Source organism: Ceratotherium simum, chromosome 15, assembly GCF_057802395.1.
Source record: "Ceratotherium simum simum isolate JZ-2026a chromosome 15, ASM5780239v1, whole genome shotgun sequence".
NCBI classification, from domain to species: Eukaryota; Metazoa; Chordata; class Mammalia; order Perissodactyla; family Rhinocerotidae; genus Ceratotherium; species Ceratotherium simum.
In genome coordinates this window covers 53433472-53453042 of record NC_141914.1, presented here as the reverse complement: position 1 = coordinate 53453042, position 19571 = coordinate 53433472, and the positions used below count along the sequence as shown (strand labels likewise).

Here is a 19571-nt window from a genome sequence, read left to right as displayed (position 1 = left end):
TGATAAATTCCCTTCCTGGTTAAAAAATCATATGATAAACTTTAACAAACAGTGCTATGAAAGTCCTCACTTCGGAAAATCCCTATTATTACAATTATACTCTAAGTTGACATTTTTTGACATAAAATAAGGCCCCCACCCCCCCAAAAAATAAACAAAATATATTTTGAATATCAAATATAAAGAGCCATCATTTGGGGGTTTAGAATCTTTATACTGCACGAAAATTCTAGCACTTTAATTTCTTATATAAAAGAAAAATTGTATCTTTAGCATCTAATAATACACAGTAAACTGTTTACCTTGAAGCTGCTCCTTCAGTAATTTTAATTTCACTTTTCCAGCAGAAAGCTGTATTAATGAAATAGATATTATTTGTCAGGTATACATTCTCTTATTCAAAGAAAGTTTAAATTACTAACAAAAATGTTAAAAGCCCATAACATTCTGGTGCATCTTGAACAAAACAAACACTTCTTGAAAGAATAATATAAAATTAATAGGAGATCATCATTAAAGCATATATAGACCTTTTAATTAAATTAAGAGAAAATTCATCAAAAGAAAATGTTTGGAAATACATATAAACCAGTCTTTTAAAATATACCATAAATTATTTTTTGAACAAAAGTCATTATATATCATCATGAAATAATTTTAGGAAAGCACTAGTATTCAAATATTGTAAAGGCTCAGTAAGCCATTTCTATCTCAGGTCTTTCTAAAACACACACAGTCTAATGTTTGTGTAGACTGGATCTAACTGGATTCTGACTGTACTACTCTGCTTATACAACTGTGGAAGCCAATATTATTATTTTATTTGCCTAATTTAGAGAACTACATGTTTAAGCATCATAGCCTTCAAATATATTATTTGTGATCCCTGACTTTCCCAAATTGTAGCAAAAAAAAATGAGTAAGTAAGATTCACTGCTAGATATTTCAAATAAATAATCACTTAAAATCCTTGGATCTTAAGATTTTTAAGAAATAAAACAGACTCATCAATTGCACATACTTGCCTTGGTCTTATTAAAATCAACATTCAAAGTACACAAACAAGCACGGAGGATGGTGCCCATTTATACAGACACTGTCAATTCATGCCTGGTTTTCAATTTGCAATTTGCATGCTCAATTGCCCAATTTGTACATGAGAGTATGAGAACAATGGTTGCCTCTATGTCTATGGCTGCATCAACTGCAGTCATTTTTGAAAATTTAGGCCTAATTATTCTCAGTGAATCTAGTGGTTTTGCTTCAAAAAGGCATTTGTTGTTCACATTCTTTATGTAGCTGCTCAGATGCTATGTACCAAACACAGCAGAAAAGAAAATAGGATTGAAATAATCAATTTTTATGTGAATCACACTTTTATTTTTAAACTGGCAATGTTATACAAGTTACAGATAATTTAATCTCATTTTTCTCAACCAAATTAAACAATATCATTACCTTAATGATACATCTGAATTGCAACATGATCAGTGTGGTTATAGCTACCTGGGCATAATGGATACGCCAAAGCAACCCATTATACGCCAAAGAACCCATTATTAGGGAAATTTTATAATTTGTTTCTATTATTGTGAATAATATTTTCTGCTCTATAAATATAGCCATATTTACTTCAGATGACTCGAACTGCATGAAAATATTTCAATGAACACGCTGCTATCTGCTATTTTTAGGCAAATAGAATTTCCTCCTAAGTCTGATTTTTATCTGGGGAAGAGTTGAGGGTGGAGTAGGATTGGACAAGGGATACACACACACAACACACACCTACACCCACCCACACACACACACACAACCATATGCATATATATGATGGATATGCATATGTATGCATATCCAAAACATCAGGAATTCAATACACTGAAGCCTATGCCTTATTAACCCACTTACACCTCCACCAGTAGATGTTGAAGAGGTGCCATCAGGGGCCAGGGCAGCACAGTGGCTCTACCACACACATGTCATCTGGACCACTGGGGTCAGACTACGCTGTCATCATCAGCCTCTCTGACATTCACAAATGCCTCGAAACTCCCACCAATGCCCTAATCTGCCATGCTGAGCCTACACTCCTCCCACAAGCCACCTTTTCAAATATTCTCGTTCTTAATCTAATTAGCTATTAAACTTTGCCATTCTCTACTACTTGTCCTACAATCCAGGCTCCCCTGTGATTCCATGGAGCCCTTATTTAAATAGTCATCTATCTTATGCCTTAAACCTTTCCTAACAATATCTCTTCCAAAAGTTCACATTAACTGGACCCACATTTCCTCAGACAAAACCTTCTCCACAGAACTCTCCAGGGAAACTAGCTCTATTTCTACGCTTCTTAACTCACCAGGAAAGAAGGGATTTTTTCTCCGTTTGCTCCTCAGTGCTGCTTCCAGAATATTGTCCTGCTCTCATCATTCAGCAAAGTTGCTTCTACTGAAAGTCCTCACCATCCACTTATTGCCTTTATCAATACCCAGGATCCTCTTCCACCCGAACTTCAGCAATCTGCTCAGTATTTCTCTCATAACATTTCTGGGTGATGATCGTGGAGATGTCAACGACCATGTTCACCCGACATCCTGATGCTGAAAACCCTCCAACATGCTGATTACTATGAACACCTAGGTGCCTCTTCAGCCACCTGACCATTATGACCAAACCTTCAGCCTAAGCAGCAATCTGAATGGCCACACCTTCAAAATCCCAAATTCAGAGTTTCTCGGTGCTAACCACAATCACTTACCTCCTTCCTCTTAGACCTCCCCTATCTACCTACCATTGTGATGAAATAATACTGACTGGGTGCCCTACAAATCCATGCTGAATAACCTCAGTGGGCTCTTAGGGCTCTTCAGACATCCATTTATTCATTTGCTGCTAAACCTCAATCACGATTCTTACAGTGGCTACTCCAAACCTTCTCCATTCCAAAAAACTCAAATTCACCCCATTTCCATTCCTTAATCTGAACAGCTGATCTTGCTTTCAAATTTACCAAGAATGTTGAGGTCTCCCCTTAAGAATTCTCCACAGCTTCCTGCCTCATCCCCTGTCAAATGCAACCTCTAAAAATTTACCTTTACTGCTACCTGTTTTCTCTGCCATCTTTCTTGTCGCAGAGAAAATGAGCCCTCCTTCCTTTGGTCAAGGCCTCCTTAATGAGCCACCTCTTCAAAGACTATACCCCCAGCAACTGGCACCTCTCTCATTTGCATTTTCAATCTTTCCTCCACTAGCGAGTCCATCACTCAGCCACAATCTGGCTCACATCTTCTCCCTGATTCTAAAAAACAACATAATAAAGTCTTTCCTTGATCCTGTTAAACCCTTGAGAGGTCACCCTCTGTTCTCACGTTCACTGCAACATTAGTCTTTACTCATTGCCACCAGCCTTTCTTTTCCAATCACTTGAAATATATTTTTATATCTAATAACGATCCAATCATCAAATCAAATTCAGTGTTTATATAACTTCTCATTCTCCATAAATAGACATTTTAACGTGCTTTTCAGTTAATGTTACAACTGGTTTCACACATATTATCTCACACATTGCTCAAAACTCTGAAGTGGTTAGCAAGTATTATTATGCATGTTTACAAACATGGTAACAAAAGCTCGGCAAGGGTAAGTGACTTGCCTAAAATCACGGAGCTAATGAAGTGAGCCGAGATTTTATCTGTACAGTGTAACACAGGGTTTGGGGGTTTTTGCTGAGGAAGATTTGCCCTGAGCTAACATCTGTTGCCAATCCTCCTCCTTTTTTTTTTCACTTGAGGAAGATTAGCCCTGAGCTAACACCTGTGCCCATCTTCCTCCACTTTGGACGTGGGACACCATCACAGTATGGCTGGTGAGTGGAGTAGGCCTGCACCAGGGATCTGAACCCGTGAACCTGGGCCACTGAAGAGGAACAGGCTGAACGTTAACCATTCAGCCACAGGGCCAGGCCCTAACACAGGGTTTCTCGACCTTGGTACCGTTGACATTTTAGGCCAAATAATTCATTGTTGTGGGGGCTGTCCAATGCATTGTAAGATGTATAGCAACATCTCAGGCCTATAGCCACTACATACCAATGGCAAAAAAAACCCCTCTCAGTGGTAGTAACTAAAAACGTCTCCAGACATTACCAATCGTCTCCTGGGAGGCAAAATTGCCCCTTGTTGAGAAACACTGGTCTAAAAGTGCACTCAAACTTTTTCATTACATGATGTATCAGGCAAACTTGACTTCTCTGTCTCTTCTAAAAACACCCTCCTTTACTTTCGTCTTCTATGAAATTACATTACTTTGATTATACTCCTACCATCTTTTCTCTTCTCAGGCCCCCTTTACTGGAGAGCTGGCAAATTACCTTAGAACCAGCTTGAACGCCTGCATTCCAAATCTTGGCCCTGATGCTTGACCTTGAGCAAGTTATTAAACTACTTTGATGTTAAATTACTTCATCTGTGGAAATGGAAAAATAACAACTGCCTCTTAAGAGTGATATAAGCACTTAAGGAGATAAAACAGGAAAAGCAGCTAAACTGTTGACTGGTATCAAACAGACAGTGCTAATATTAAAGTTCTCTTTGCCTCCATATTCCTTGAACCTTATTCTTCACATCTGCCCTTCCTGAGCTTTATGCTTGACACCTTTCTTCTCCTTTTTATAAATTCTTAGGGAGCACATTTACTCTCTCAGGTTCAACTAACACATGAGAATTCAAACAAAACTCTATATCTTTGAAATTTGCTAAAAGACTATAACTTAAATTTCCCACAAAAAAAAAGTAAATAAAAAAAGTAAATATGTGAGGTGGTGGATGTGTTGATTAACTCAATGGGGGGAATCCTTTCACAATGTATATGTATATCAAATCATTATGTACTCTTTAAATATCTTACAATTTTATTTATCAGTTATACCTAAATAAAGCTGGGAAAGGAAAGAGGAAGAGATAGAGAGAGGGAAGGAGGGAGGAAGATAGGAAGCAAGGAAGCTAGCTAGCTTTAAACACTAGAACTTTTTTTCCAACTCCCTTCTTTACTCTGTCCCCTAGGCAATCCAGCCTGAATATCAGTTACATATTTGACTTTCCTTTCTCACTGTTTTTTGGTTCCATATTTCCTTTATATTTCCTCTGCTACATTCTCATTCAGATTCTTCTCATCTGACCTCTAGATTGTTTCAGTAGTGTTCTAGATAGCCTCTTTGCCTCCAGACCAGTGGCCTCCAAAGTACAAGTATGCATGCCTGAGGGAACTCAGGAAAAGACTCAAGAATAGAAAAGAACATCTATTTATATTTATATCATCCTTGATTAATTCCCATATTTTGTTTTACAATGCACATGATATATTAGTAAACTCATATGTATATAAATAAATTCTGTCTAAAATAAAAAGTTCATGATAGCCTAAAATATATTCTTTTTTTTTTTTTTTGTGAGGAAGATCAGCCCTGAGTTAACATCCATGATAATCCTCATCTTTTTTTGCTGAGGAAGACTGGCTCTGAGCTAACATCTCTTGCCAATCCTCCTGCTTTTTTTTTTCTCCCCCAAAGCCCCAGTAGATAGTTGTATGTCACAGTTGCACATCCTTCTAGTTGCTGTATGTGGGACACGGCCTCAGCACGGCTGGAGAAGCTGTGCGCCAGTGCGTGCCCGGGATCCGAACCCCGGCCGCCAGTAGCAGAGCTCGCGCACTTAACCGCTAAGCCACGGGGCCGGCCCCTAAAACATATTCTTAATTGACGTGGTGCATGATCAAAAGAGTTTGGATATCATGTGCTCTAAACTTTACTTATAAACTCCAAATGCTCTGGGAATTTGAAGAAGACCAGCCATCATAAATCATTACCTTAATCCCACTACTCTCCTGCTCAAAAGCTGTCAGGGATTCCCTTTACCCAATGAAAAAGTGCAGACTCCACGTCTGGTGTTCAAGGCCTTCTACCCTCCTGCCCAATCTTACTTTCTACACCCACCTGCTCCAGCACCCCAAACCCATGCCTTCACCCTCCTACTCAATTATGAGGTTTGTGGGGACAGGCATTATGATTCATTCCACTTTTTCCTTAAAATTACATCTAGTAGACTGTCAAATATTTGTAGAACTAAACTATTATTTCCCAAGTACAAATGGTTCATACACTAAATGGTTATGGCAAAAATTCCATACTGACTTTTTTTTTTTTTTATAATTTTTATTTATTTATTTTTTCCCCCAAAGCCCCAGTAGATAGTTGTATGTCATAGTTGCACATCCTTCTAGTTGCTGCATGCAGGACGCAGCCCCAGCATGGCCAGAGAAGCGGTGCGTCGGTGCACGCCCGGGATCCGAACCCGGGCCGCCAGCAGCAGAGCACGTGCACCCAACCGCTAAGCCACGGGGCCGGCCCCCATACTGACTTTTCCTATAAATATTTTGATATGTGCATCTTTCACATTAGATGAGAATCTCCTTGAACAGAGATAACTCACTATATGACAAAGAAGGCAGTTAATAAATGCTATTGAATAAATAAGTCAATAATCACAAAGAGTCAGCATTGTTAACATATCATATTTACAATAACATCTGAAATATGGAATACTATCTTAGCATGAAAAATGGAGAGTGGATTATAAAACTTTTAATTCAAAAATTAAAGAAACATATCTCAGTAAGAGAATGACACTAAAGAATAAAATGCTTTTTTGGAGCCAAAAAGGTTAGAAGTGCCAAGTAAGATGTTTGTAGATGCCAACTGGCCCAATGAAAATTTAATGATAGGTATATAAAAAATAAAAAGCTATATAAGTTAAAACTTACAAAGTCACGGATCTCGTACTAAAGAATCCAGAAGCAAAACCATTTTCTTTACATAAAGACACTCATCTGGTTTTAATCTTAAATATAATGTATTGTTATATTTTACAATACACAGTAAAGATAAAAAAATTCTATAGCTGAGAAATCTGAAAGCATTTTTTCCTTGGGTATCTTCACGCATGGAATCAACAGTATGTGAACAGTAATTATTATTCAAGCATAATAGAAACACATTAAACAAATGTGATATAATAAAACGACAGAAAAAAGTCTGTCATTTGTTATATCAATTAACAGCTTTAACCTTAATATAGATCTACATAATTCTGTTTCACATACTTAAAACCAGAACTGAATCGAATGGAAAAATTCAGTGTAGAAAATTCAACTCTAGGTGAGTTTTTAAAAATCAACTTGCAGATGAGAAACAAAACCATACCTGAATAATGAAAGCTGCACATTAACCCATAAAAAATTAATCAAGATCTGATAATACGCAAAATTGTTAAAAAAAGAATAGTAGTTTCTTAAGTATGAAAGGGAATGCAAAATCTGAAAAAATAATTTATATCTTCTTACTTAGCAAATTGCCTGAGAATCAAATGGTATTTTCTTACCTTAAAAACATTTCCTTTAATTTGTGACATCGTGTGTGATTGATTACCCAATTTGCCCACTTGCCCAGATTTCCAGTGACATCCACTTGACCTTTAATATATATAAACAGAAGACAAAATGTAATTACTAAATATGTTTCTCCTTTTAATGAAAACAAATATGTTTTCCCTGTTTCAGGAAATGGAAATTCAGTTGTTAACATGTAACAGACCACCACAAAATGAAAATGAAATATCAATAATACCACAATATCCTCAGTAATTCTAAAATATAGCTTTACCATTTTTGGAACTTTTGAGAAGAAATTAATAAAAGTGAAATGTTCAAACACAGAGCAAGAATTCCATTTTTTAGACATTTACAATGACTAAAGATAGCTTTGCTGATTTATAGGAAATTTTACAGATTGTCATGCAGTTTTAGGGTCCACAAAGGTAAAGAGGAAAAGGAAACAAAACAATACACAAAAATATTCAGCAGATCTATTAAGTGATAAATTCCTCATTAAGACTTCAAATTAGTTCCCACATTGACAGGTAACAGAGATTTCAAAGAAGGCAGACTGTTTAATTTTACAGTTTTCAAAGCATTTTTATTTGAACCTCACAAAATTTTTTGAAGTCAACAGGGCAGTGACTCCAATTCCAATTTAAAGAGTAACGAGACAAAAACTCGCCCAAGGTCACACAGATAATAAATAATAAAGCCAAGATTAGAGCACTGGACTTCTATCTTCCTGACCAGTGAGTGGCAGGTTCTTGTTCTGGCTATGACATTTACTATCTATGTGACCTTAGAGAAGCATTTAACTATTCTGAAAACTCAGTCAAGCTTTAGAACATTTTTAAAAAACATCTATAAATTCCTCGGTTAAGGAAAACTCACTCTTGGGGACTGATTTCAAAAACTCTGATTCCCAGATGTATTCATGATCCACTGAAAAGTACAACTAAGTCCAAAGCAATGAAGGTTAAAAAAAAAAAAAAAAAGAACTGGCCATTGGATCATTAAGAGAAGAGCAGCAACATACACAATAAACATTGTGACCTGGGATGATGCATAACATTGAGATGCCTTGATTAAACCACCACTCTGGTTATTAGAGAGGGTGTGTGTACGTGTCATGCATAGTTTTCAAAGAGTTAGACTCTAAAATAAATTCTGCTGAAACTATAATGAACATTTGAATTTTCTTTAATGGTTCAGAAGATACTTCATAGATATTTGATGGTCATCACTTTGAGCACTAAATAAAAGCAAATTTAACACACAAAGAGTCTGGTAATATTTAGTACCAGTAAAAGCACATGAAACATGCAATCCCATTCCCTTTAGGAGAAAGTTATACACCTTTGAAGCCTATTTGGAAGACAATTTCTCCAATATCTACCAAAATGTAAACAGCACATATACTTGGACCTAAAATTACACAGGTAAGAATTTATCCCATAGATATTTTTGCATATGTGAGCAAAAATATGTGTAGAAGCAAATTCATGCATCATATATAATCACAAAATACTGAAAACTTAATAAACGTCTGAAAAAAATGCTATTATTCCACACAAAGAAATACTATGTAGCCATGAAAAGAATGAGATCAATGTGAGCTAATGGGGCAAGAGCACTAAGATATAGTAAGTAGAAAAGTAGAGAGTGAATCAACTCACTTATTTTTATAGATGACCTCATTTGTAAAAACGTGAAAGATACATTAGGTACACGCACATTCATAGGCATATATATATATATATATATATACACAGAAGCCTGTACAAAGATAAGACATTTTTGGGGAAAAAAATTTTAATTGTTAAAAGTGGTGCTATAAAATGGGCTGGGAGTCAATTTACAGCTAAGGAGATAATTTCCATTAGATAATTATCAGTTCTATTTGACTTTTATCATATTTATTTATTTTTATAATAAATTCTCACTAACATTAGTACAGATATGCAAGCATAATATTAGAGAGTTCTCATTAATAAACTTTCAGCTAAAGTGCATTTGCTAAAAATATTTCAAACATACTTGAGGGTTTGAATGATTCTTATACATGTACATGTAAACTTCTGCCCCCCAAAATCTTCTCATAAATAAAAATGACCCTCACCATAAACTGGCAATCTCCTGTTGATGGCAATTTTATGAAAACAAAGGGCAAATTCTGCATTGCTGTCCTAAACATTCCAGACTATACATGGTTCAGAAGAGTAATGGAAGAAGAGAAATAAGAAAGTGTAAGACCAAATAACGTTCAGAGGAAACAAAAGTAATGGGAATTTTTAAAAGCAACATGCCGTAGATAAGGGATACAAGCAGAAAAAGTAGGGAAAATTTAATATTGCCTGTTCATCAGGAAAAGCCAGAAATTATTCATTCAGGAAAGATCTTTACTGAAATGAAAAGAATATCTAAAATAGCTCTTTACATAATTCAGTTTGTTTCTCTAAAATTCTCTAAAAATGTCACCCACTCTCTTTCTTCTTTTTCTTTGTTCCTTGTTGATTGGAATTCCCGTAGTTTCTTTTCCATCTCTTGGTTCTCCAACTCTAACTGTACTTTCTCCATCTTCAGTTCTCGAGCATTTCTGAATAAGATTTAAATACAGAACTTTCATTTGGGGTAAAAAAACAAGGCGAAATAGTTTTATATCATCTTTTGCCCTTAATTAAAATTATGAATAATAAATAAGTGATGAAGTATTTTAACTACTTCCTTTGTACTTCTTTGAAATATGGTTTCTAAAGTTAGCATTTACCTTCCACTAACATTCTCCTTTAAGTAAGGTGTCTCTTCAAATGTCAGACACTTGTATTTCCTCTTACATTACTAGAGGTTCCAAATCATAATTCACTTTCTACATGAGCTATGTCTTTATATATGCACAAATACCCATGACACACAAATAGAAAACAACAGAAAAATTATTTTCTAATTTTCGTACTGTCCTTCCTCTAAAGGAATCAACTAGTTTGAAGCATAGTATTTAAAATAACGATTTTTTTCTGTATAGGCAGAATACACATTCTGCTGAACTGATCATCTGAAAAAGCTTCAATGAAGTTCTACCTTTATATCATGTATGTATAATAAAAAGAAAATTCAGAGCCTGTTTGGGGCCTGTTAGGAAGAAAGCACCTACTAAGTGTTTGGTATAGGAGCCAGCAAAAGGATTAAATGGGACCCGAGCCATGCTCCACCTATTGTTTCCTCTGGAGGAAAGCAAGAAGAGAACTTTGTGAGGACAGATCAGAGCCTTATAGATTCTTGTGCAAGAGATTTTGACAATAATACTGAAGCTCATCAAGCTTTTGACACAAGTCAGTTTCTTCATTTTACAATTCCGGTCTCTTGTCAGCATTAGTCACTGACTCTTTCTAAGAGAAAGGTCTAAGCCAACCTAGTTCTCTAGCTTTTACTATCTGTCATGAGTTTAAATCTCTTCCTTCATTATTACTTTCGCGTTTTACAATAATCAAGTAGCATGGGCACCCATGCATGCTATGGCAAGGAACCAAAATAAGAATAATAAACATTAGAAAAGGGAACTCATTTATAGAGGTGGTGAGCCCTCACCAAAGAGCAAGTGGGCCAAAGATACCTCCCTAAGCAGACACAATCCAGGGAGATAAACAGAAAGTGATAGGAGGCAAAGTCTATCCAGAAGGTTCAGAGGAGCTGGCAAAGATATTGAGGCAGAGGAATTATTTTCATTATATCTGCTCCACAAGGACTAATTCAGCCCCTACTACAAACAATCACTGTAGTAGGAGATAGGATATGAGACCCGGTGGAGCTTCCAGTAGAGAGGAACACAGACGAGCATGAAAGTAATTGAAAAGTAATTGAAATACAGTATGATGGTGCTCTCATTGGCAAGTACAGAGAGGAGCCTGAGCACACAGAAAGGGCACAGGCCCCACCCCTGGGACTGTAGGAACAGTTCCTGGATAAAGTGAAGTCTGAGCTGAGCCCTAAGGGATGAAAGGAGTTAGCCAGTCAAAGAGAGGTGGTGAGAGCAGTGTTCCAGGAAAAAGAAAAAGTGTGGACACAAGGAGACAAGAGTGATATGTGGACCAAGGAACTAGAAGTTCCTTCTGCGTGAACAGGTATTAAGTGCAGGATGAGAAATGTGGCAGGAAACGGAACTGCTGAGATGGCCAATGGCCAGATCATGAAGAGCCATGAAGGCCATCCTGAGGAACTGGGATTTGTACTCTAAGGGCAATGAGAATGATTAAAGGGTTTTAAGAGAATTGATCAGACTTGCATTTCAGAAAGATCACTATGGTTGTATAATGGAAAATTAATTAGAGGGTGCAAGGGTAGAAGCAAGACAGCCAGTTAGGAGACTATTTCAGTAATCCTAATACGACAGACAGATTATTCTAGTCTGATTGGGTAGAGACAATGGCGAGAAAAACGGGAGAATTTGAGAAATATAAGAAAATAGAATTAACTGGACTTGGAGACTGACCAGAAGCAGATGACTGACCAGGGAGAAGACATGGAGGAAATCTAAGACAATCCCAGGTTTCTTACTTGAGCAATCAGGAGGACAATGATGCCATATCCTGCACTGGGTCACTCTGGAATGGGCTGGAGACACAGTTCAGGATTAGCTCCCAAGCTAGTCTCTCTGCCCAAAGTCTCAATGGCCTACAACATTTCCCACATGGCTTCCAGAGGAAGAGTTCAAAGTGCAAATGAGACTGTGTCACTAATTTGCTTAAAAAACTTTTAACCTTTCTGAAGTCCTCACTGTGGTAGAGGAAAGAGGTGAGACGGAACAAAAGGATTGGCCTACTGACCAAGTGGTCAAGTGGGATGCTTTGGGTCTGGAACAAGACAAAGAATTCCTCCTGGAGACAGCCTTGGATAGAGTGCCAGAAGGGCCGGCAAGGCCACTGAGGAAAACTTAAGCTGATATCGCAGAGGCCATGTTAACCCCACAAATCCAAGGGCCAGAAACAACCCATTGAAATGGGCTGGGGGCTGAGAAACAGGTAGAGAGGAGTTGGAGAACAACAAAATGTCAGACGATGTTAAGACAACCTCAAATGAAAATAGGCTTGGAACAAGGAAAGCGCAAGAAAGGGAAGCCCAGGGTAATTACCATAGAGTGGGTGTTCCCATCCTAGTTTTTATGGGTTGTGGATCGTGGGTGGATCAGGGAGACATACAGGCCAGGGAATAGTGACTCCCCCTCATCTCCAAGATAAATTCCAAACTCCCTAGTGTGGCATACAAGTTAATTTATTATCTATACAACCCTGCCCTTCTCTCTAACTTTGCTCTATAAATCTTAGCCAATTGGATACGTCTGCAAGTCCCAAAACAATGTGGTCTCTGTGCCTTCGCACAAACTCCACCCAGTAAGTAGCTGACTAACTGCATCTTTCAGGCAAGGCCTGAGAGCTCCTTACCCCTGTCCCAGCAGTCTGAACTGTGTTCTCATAGCCCCCGAGCTTTCACATCACGCCATGTGTCACACCATATTGTAAATGTAATTTTACTTATTCACATCCTCTACAAGCTACCTGAGGGCAAAGATCATGACTTCCTACTTTTGTATCCACCATTCCCTAGCACAGTGCCTAGAACATATGCACTTAATAAATGTTTGTTGGATAAATGTTTATAGGTATATGCACACAGACTTGAAACACATCACCAAAATCAAATAATGCATGTCCTCTTCTCTTGTTGCATAAAATAAGGAAAATTGGTAATACTAGCAATTGGATAGCTCCCCTCCCCACTAAAAATGGTAAACCTAATAATGATAATGCCATATATTTTTACAACAGTTTCCAGTTTACACAATGCTTTTACACACAGTATCTCAAAAGTGAAGGGAAAATGAAGAAAGCTTTGAAGACAGTGAATAATCACAGGACAATTGATCTGGATCAGGGAACTCAGAAACTAAAATTAAAAATCAACGGTCTGTCCCCAACCCACACTGGCTGGCCCTTAGTGATATTTGAGAAGAAAGCCTTGGGAATTTCTAGTGACTCTAGATGATCTCAAAGGGAAACAGTATATTGAACCTTCCGGTACCCCTGCCATGTCATGAAATTCCCAGGATACCCAGAATTGCTTGGCTCTGGCTGAATGCATCTGCCAGGCAATCTATCACAGAAGGTACCCTTCCTGAGAAAGGTAAATTCAACATAAAATCCATTAATTATGCAAAGTGCTAAGGTAGTTAGTGCTTTCTATTCCCTAGTGTCTCTTACCTAAAACACTCCCTAAATTCCAGTTTAAAAGAGGGTGATTCTTTTTTAATTTTGAATGTGTTATAATGTGTTGTAACTTTCTGTTCTATTGCTTCAAAAGCTAATGAGTCCAGCCTTCCTTTATAACTTTTCACTTCAATTCTTGTGGCATAAATATTTTTAGTCCTCATTTTTTAAACTATTATAGATTTATAATATTGCAAACCTATTCTCTTATAGATAAAAATACAGCAATGTGAAGAAAATGGAGATAAGAATTCACAAAATTTGAGTTCACCTCTAAACAGCCTCATGTAAAAAAGTACTTTAAATTACAATATACAGAAACTTAAGCAATTATTTCTATTTAAGTAATAAATATATATGCACTTACTTATATTTTAGCTTTACGGAATTTCCAGGTTTTCCCCACGGAAGAACTACAAAATCTTTGGTGTTCATGATTGCTGTCTTAATATTGTCTAAATATTATTGCGATTTTTGGAATTTTCTGAAAAAGTAATAAAGACAAAGGAATTATGCCAGAAGTAAAGCAATTAAGTTACAAATTCAAAACTACTTATCATTCAGGAAAATTTTACAAACAGAAATCATTATGAGGGAACAGGTTGAATCAAAGGCTAAACAACAAAAAATTATTATGTATGCTAAATATATTATAAATTACGTAAGTACTTATATATAAATAAAGTTATAAATATAAAATATCTGATGGAACTAAAATTTTACCAATAATTGTATAGCAAAAGACTGAGGAAATATTCAACTGAAAGTGAAGAATGCATTCATTAAGACAAATAGAGCACACATTCTGGTTCTTTCTATGGTTAAGGTTGTAAAAATATATATCAGGTATTTGTTCCCATCCAAAAATAACATCCAAGGCTAAATATAGTGAAAAGAAAAGAACCTTAGAGATATAATCCAAACTCAAAAACTTTTTTTTAACATATATGGTAATGTAAAATGAAAATTAAGGTATGTAATAATTACCCAAAGGCATTCTAATATCCTCATTTATCAAAGAAAATTTTAATGATGCTCTTTGCCTAAGATGGAAAATTAGCATATTTAGAAAGAATTTTTCAACAAGAAATGAAACAAAGAAGATTTTCTGCCTAACTCCAAGTTAACCAGAAAATTAAATTATTCAGAACATCCTATTTCCTGAGTATCCCAATTATTCATGGTTCTATAATAATTTACTCCATAATACTGAATTACTGAATCACATGCACAATTATTAGATATTCATATTAATAAAAATTTCCAAATTCCAAATGCTCTTAAAGAATATAAGAGGCACTATCATAGGGTCCATAGTCTTAAATGCCCAAATCATGTGATACTGTAGGTTTATATATGAGTTCCCATGTGCTCATAATCCCTATAACTATTTATTAAGGCTCTACTATAGGCAAAGTACTGCGCTGAGAGGCATGAAGGAGTCAAGGCCCAAGGAGATTTGTTTTCTGGGTTAAAATGGCATAGAGTCAAATAGGGCATAGAAGACCTATATATAAAGGCCATAAAACAAGGCAGAAATTATAAAGGCCATAAAACGTACAGACATAATAATATAAGAAGTGAGAGAAAGGAGAGAATTCAAGCTGGCTAGCATTTAAAGTGGGGCTTTAAGGGGAAGGGGGGCTTATACATGAAGATATGGATTGGATGAACATTCCACACTGTGAGAAAGAACAGCTCTTGAATGGAGACTCATGAATGGTTCCATTTGGTTGACGTGCAGGTTTCACTGAGGGGGAAAAGTAGGCATAAGTTTGGAAATGTAGGCTGAGGCCCAATAATGCATGGCTTTAAAGGCCAAGTTAAAGAATTTATTTTGCAGCTAATGAGAGTCACTGAAAGTTTTAGAAAGAACAGAAAATAAGTTTAGAAGCTTTGCTCAAAGACTTAAGGAGAGAAGGCATCAGAATAGGAGTAAGCAAGCGGAAGGCTATTGTGACATCAAAGTCTACACAATCGAATGAGTACTTCTTCAGTATTATTCCTTTGGGAGACTTCCTCATAATTTCAATGATGCAACCACCGATCTGAACATTTTTGGAATGCCTCTTTTGAAATTGTCTTCAGAGTCCATCATACATCCAACAAACATACGAATCTACTTTCTTGTGCCTCATTTAAAACTAAAAATGATATTGTCCAGCAGGAGCAACTACTTTATTCACTGAAATCTAGTTTCAAACTACTTTACCTCCAAAAATCAAATCTAGCCTGAAATGGTAGATTTTTACTACCTTGGACGAAATTCTGAAGGAATTTATTTTCTGAGGATAATTCTATAATGGAATTATACAAAATAATTTTATATTATAAGTATTTAGTGGTTGCATCATAGGACTAAGTATATTTTTGCCTTCAATCAAACATTTATTTAGCTGCTTCTTTGTGACCCCTATGATGGGTACTGAAGTCACAATGGTAAAGAAGACCGTTTCTCAAGGAACTCACAATCAAAGGGAGACCCACACAAACAATGACAACACCTTGGGACATTCTGACAGAAGGAAGGACTTAGGAGGGACATTATTTCTCAACCACCAAGTCCTATCTGTCAAAGCTAAAATCAGTGTCAAAGAGAACTAAAGATACCACAGGAATGGAAAACTAAGATTTGGTTTGCTTTTGGGGACAGAGGATGAATCTTCTATCCCTTCTTTGTAGGTAAAATCTTTGTCTCATTTTTATCAAACAGAGGCTACAAAAGCCTCCTTTAGAAAACCTTCAGGGATAATCCTGCTCATATAGCATACAGTCTATACCCATTTTTGATCATAATCAGGAAATCCAATTGCTGGACCCTAGTCTACTGTCAATAAGTTTTTCACGAAAAGTTCCATGGTCTTATCATTACCATTACCATTAAAAATAATAAAACAAAAGAATCCCCTAAGTTAATGTGTCTGATTAAAATAACTTAATTGCCCTAATTTCATTTATGCATTGAAATATACAACTTTATATGTGTATGTACATTTACATAAAGCTGAACTGATGCACAAAAACTGAAATGAATGAAAGAAAAGTCTGTAAATTTCATTAGGATGAGATGATTCAGATTTATAGCTCTGCTGATAATGTGATTTAACCAATAAATGGTCTTATTCGGGGCATTTCACTCTACTGAATGCAATTAGTAAGGCTTCTTCTCAATTAAATGTTTTATAAAGTCACACACACCAGCCAATTTTCTTGTATGAAGAAAAAAGGAAGATTATAATTGTGAGTCATGCTATTCTGCCTGTTTCCTTTCATAAAACCAACAGAGAATTAGTCACCTCTCTTGGGACAGCAAGGATATAACAATGTCAGCAGGAAGAATAGCAAAGTACAAAATTTTAGCTGCCTAATGGAACCAGGGAAATACAGATAACTCCTCATTATGCAAACCTCATAGTTCCACCTGTCCTTTGGTCACTCAATTTTTTTTCTTATAATTAAATACCAAAAGTTTAGTACGTATTGGGAAAATTTTGTGTGGTTACTGATTCATTAGACTGCATCATTTTTCTCTCCCCAATCTTGTTCCTCCCTACACATATAAACACAAAATGGCCCAAAATTCTCCATGATGGTTTGATGATCCTTCTACACAACTTCTTATTCTGGGAATGCAACCCAAGCATCAAGGCCTGTTACCCCACAATGGAAACAAGGAAATCAGGATGATCATAAATCTAGAACTCAGAGCATTCGTCAAGAGTTGCCTAGTCTCCTACAGAATTTACCATCACACCATTGGCAGAATGGGAGGTTTGGGAAACCACTGTTTTCAGGATGGGCCTCTTTTTGTAACTGAAAACTCATCTAAGGTCAGTTGATTCTTCTAATGACCCAGACCATCTTAGACCTGAAAACTTAAACGCCAATGAATAAGGATTTTTCCTTACTTTAGCACATATTTTAAAAGAGTCTAATAAGCAAGCTCTTTTGGATGGATTAACATATTTACCATAGTACTTAGAAATCAGAGACCCAAGGGAGAAACGTTAAATGAAAATGAATTTAAATAAAAATGGTAGTTTTAAACTCTAAAAAGAATTGTACTTTTAATATTTTCTCTAGCTGACATTATCCTTATTCTAAATATATTATTCTAAATAAATATATTTTAAAATCTTAAAAGCAAAGATTGATAATTCATGATCCCAAGTGTAATATTTTGTGCTTGACTGGCCTACTAAATAAATATATGCCATTTTCTCCTAGCACAGGCCCTGAAAGTAAATCAGGTATTGACTTCCAAGCTGCACTCAATCGTTCAGTCAACCAACATATCTGATAATTAAACACTGCTTCAGGAAGCTAAATGGTACCCAAGTCACTCATTTTTTACTTTCTACGTGCAGTTTCCCTTGAGAACAATTGAGTAAGTTTGCTTTTAGATATTAAGGGGCAAGATATCCTTTCAAAATACTTTCCAACTGAAAATAAGTAACATTAAAAGACACTGGGTTTAAGTTTAGAAGACCTTCGTGTCAGGTGACTCTGAGCTTCAGTTTATCCACATATAAATGGTGAGGATGCCCCCTAATTTGCAGGCTATCACGCAAATGTCTCTGATTTGTGGCCTGTAAAGCAGTGGGATCCTGAAAGGCCTCCAGAGAGCTTGGGGTTCAGGGAAGGGGCAGCCTTAGAACCTACCTTGAGAAGGGAATGAGGGAGCGTCAAGGCTCTGCTTTACCTATAGCTTCTGATTTCACCTACTTTACATAATGAGCCTCTGGGTCAGACTTAATATAAAGATAGCTTAAAAAAAAGTTTGAAAGGCACAGCAGTAAAGCAATATACAATTATTATTAATTCTGAATCAACCAAAAACTTTATGATTACAAATAGCAATGAAAGTACTAAACTCATGTCATACCTTTCAGAAACCTAAGTCCTTTTATTTTTTCATGTTTTATCTATCCCACCCATTCTCATACAATCCACTATTACCTTGTGAATATCTTAAGAATGGGAAAATTAAGGTATCTGTTCAAGATTGGTGACAAAGCCAGAAATTTTAGTTTTATTCCCAGTCCTGTTAGCACCTCTTAAGACTTGAAATCTAAATATTGTTCTGCATACTTAAAATGATTAATTCATACCATTCAGATTTTTTTCCCCCTTTCATACTCTTAACCTGTCATAAAAAGGGAATTTAGAGAAAGAACTGTTTGACATCAAATATTTTTTAAATTTTACAGCAATATATTTAAACACCATTGAAAACCGTTTGGGTGTCAAATTGCTCCCATGTAATATGAGGTCACAAATTTTTGTCTCTAAGTAGTTCTCTGAACCAATAGAAAAAAAAGTATCCAGCTGCTCTCCTTGGTACTTAAGATCTTCCCTTCTGTATCCCAATCTTTGTAAGCGTTACGCTTTATTTTCCACTTCTCTGCTCACCAAGTTTTACTCTCTTCAATGCCCAGTTGGAAGGCCACCTCTATCATGAAGACTTCTTCCATCAAAAGTGAGCTTCTCCATCTGTAAGGACATCATATGCATTACACTCATTTGCTATTATATGCTGCCTTGTGTTATTTTTTGCTGCTTTGCTTATATAGGTGATATTTCCCCTAGTATCCCAAATATTTGAAGGCAGTCCTACTATTGGTCTTTGAATCCCCAGCAATTAGTAGAGTGTCTACACATAGTGTACCGCCAATAATAATTAGCTAAGTTTTAAGTACTTAACTTTTTTCTACTGCTTTGAATTTACTGCACAATCAACCCCATGCAAAAAAATTTTTTAAACAAACACACCCTCTATCCCACTTCAACAAATCTTTTTGTTTTCTTTTTTCCATGTATCCTATCAAAGTTTAATGAACATTCAACAAATATACACTGAATACCTTTTCTGTGCTAGGT

At 36.2% G+C, this 19571-nt stretch overlaps 1 protein-coding gene across 1 annotated transcript in view; it reads right to left on the bottom strand.

Annotated features, from left to right (window-relative positions):
• The window catches only part of ZBBX (zinc finger B-box domain containing), a 100903-nt gene extending 81722 nt beyond the window's left edge, over positions 1 to 19181 (bottom strand). The window contains exons 1-5 of the mRNA XM_087439444.1: positions 19104 to 19181; positions 14059 to 14175; positions 9917 to 10030; positions 7440 to 7530; positions 303 to 351 (exon numbers count right to left, since the gene is read on the bottom strand). Coding sequence (XP_087295570.1) covers positions 303 to 351; positions 7440 to 7530; positions 9917 to 10030; positions 14059 to 14126 — 322 coding nt within the window. The 5' untranslated portion in view covers positions 14127 to 14175; positions 19104 to 19181. The remainder of the gene's footprint in view (positions 1 to 302; positions 352 to 7439; positions 7531 to 9916; positions 10031 to 14058; positions 14176 to 19103) is intronic.
• Positions 19182 to 19571: the final 390 nt, after the last annotated feature.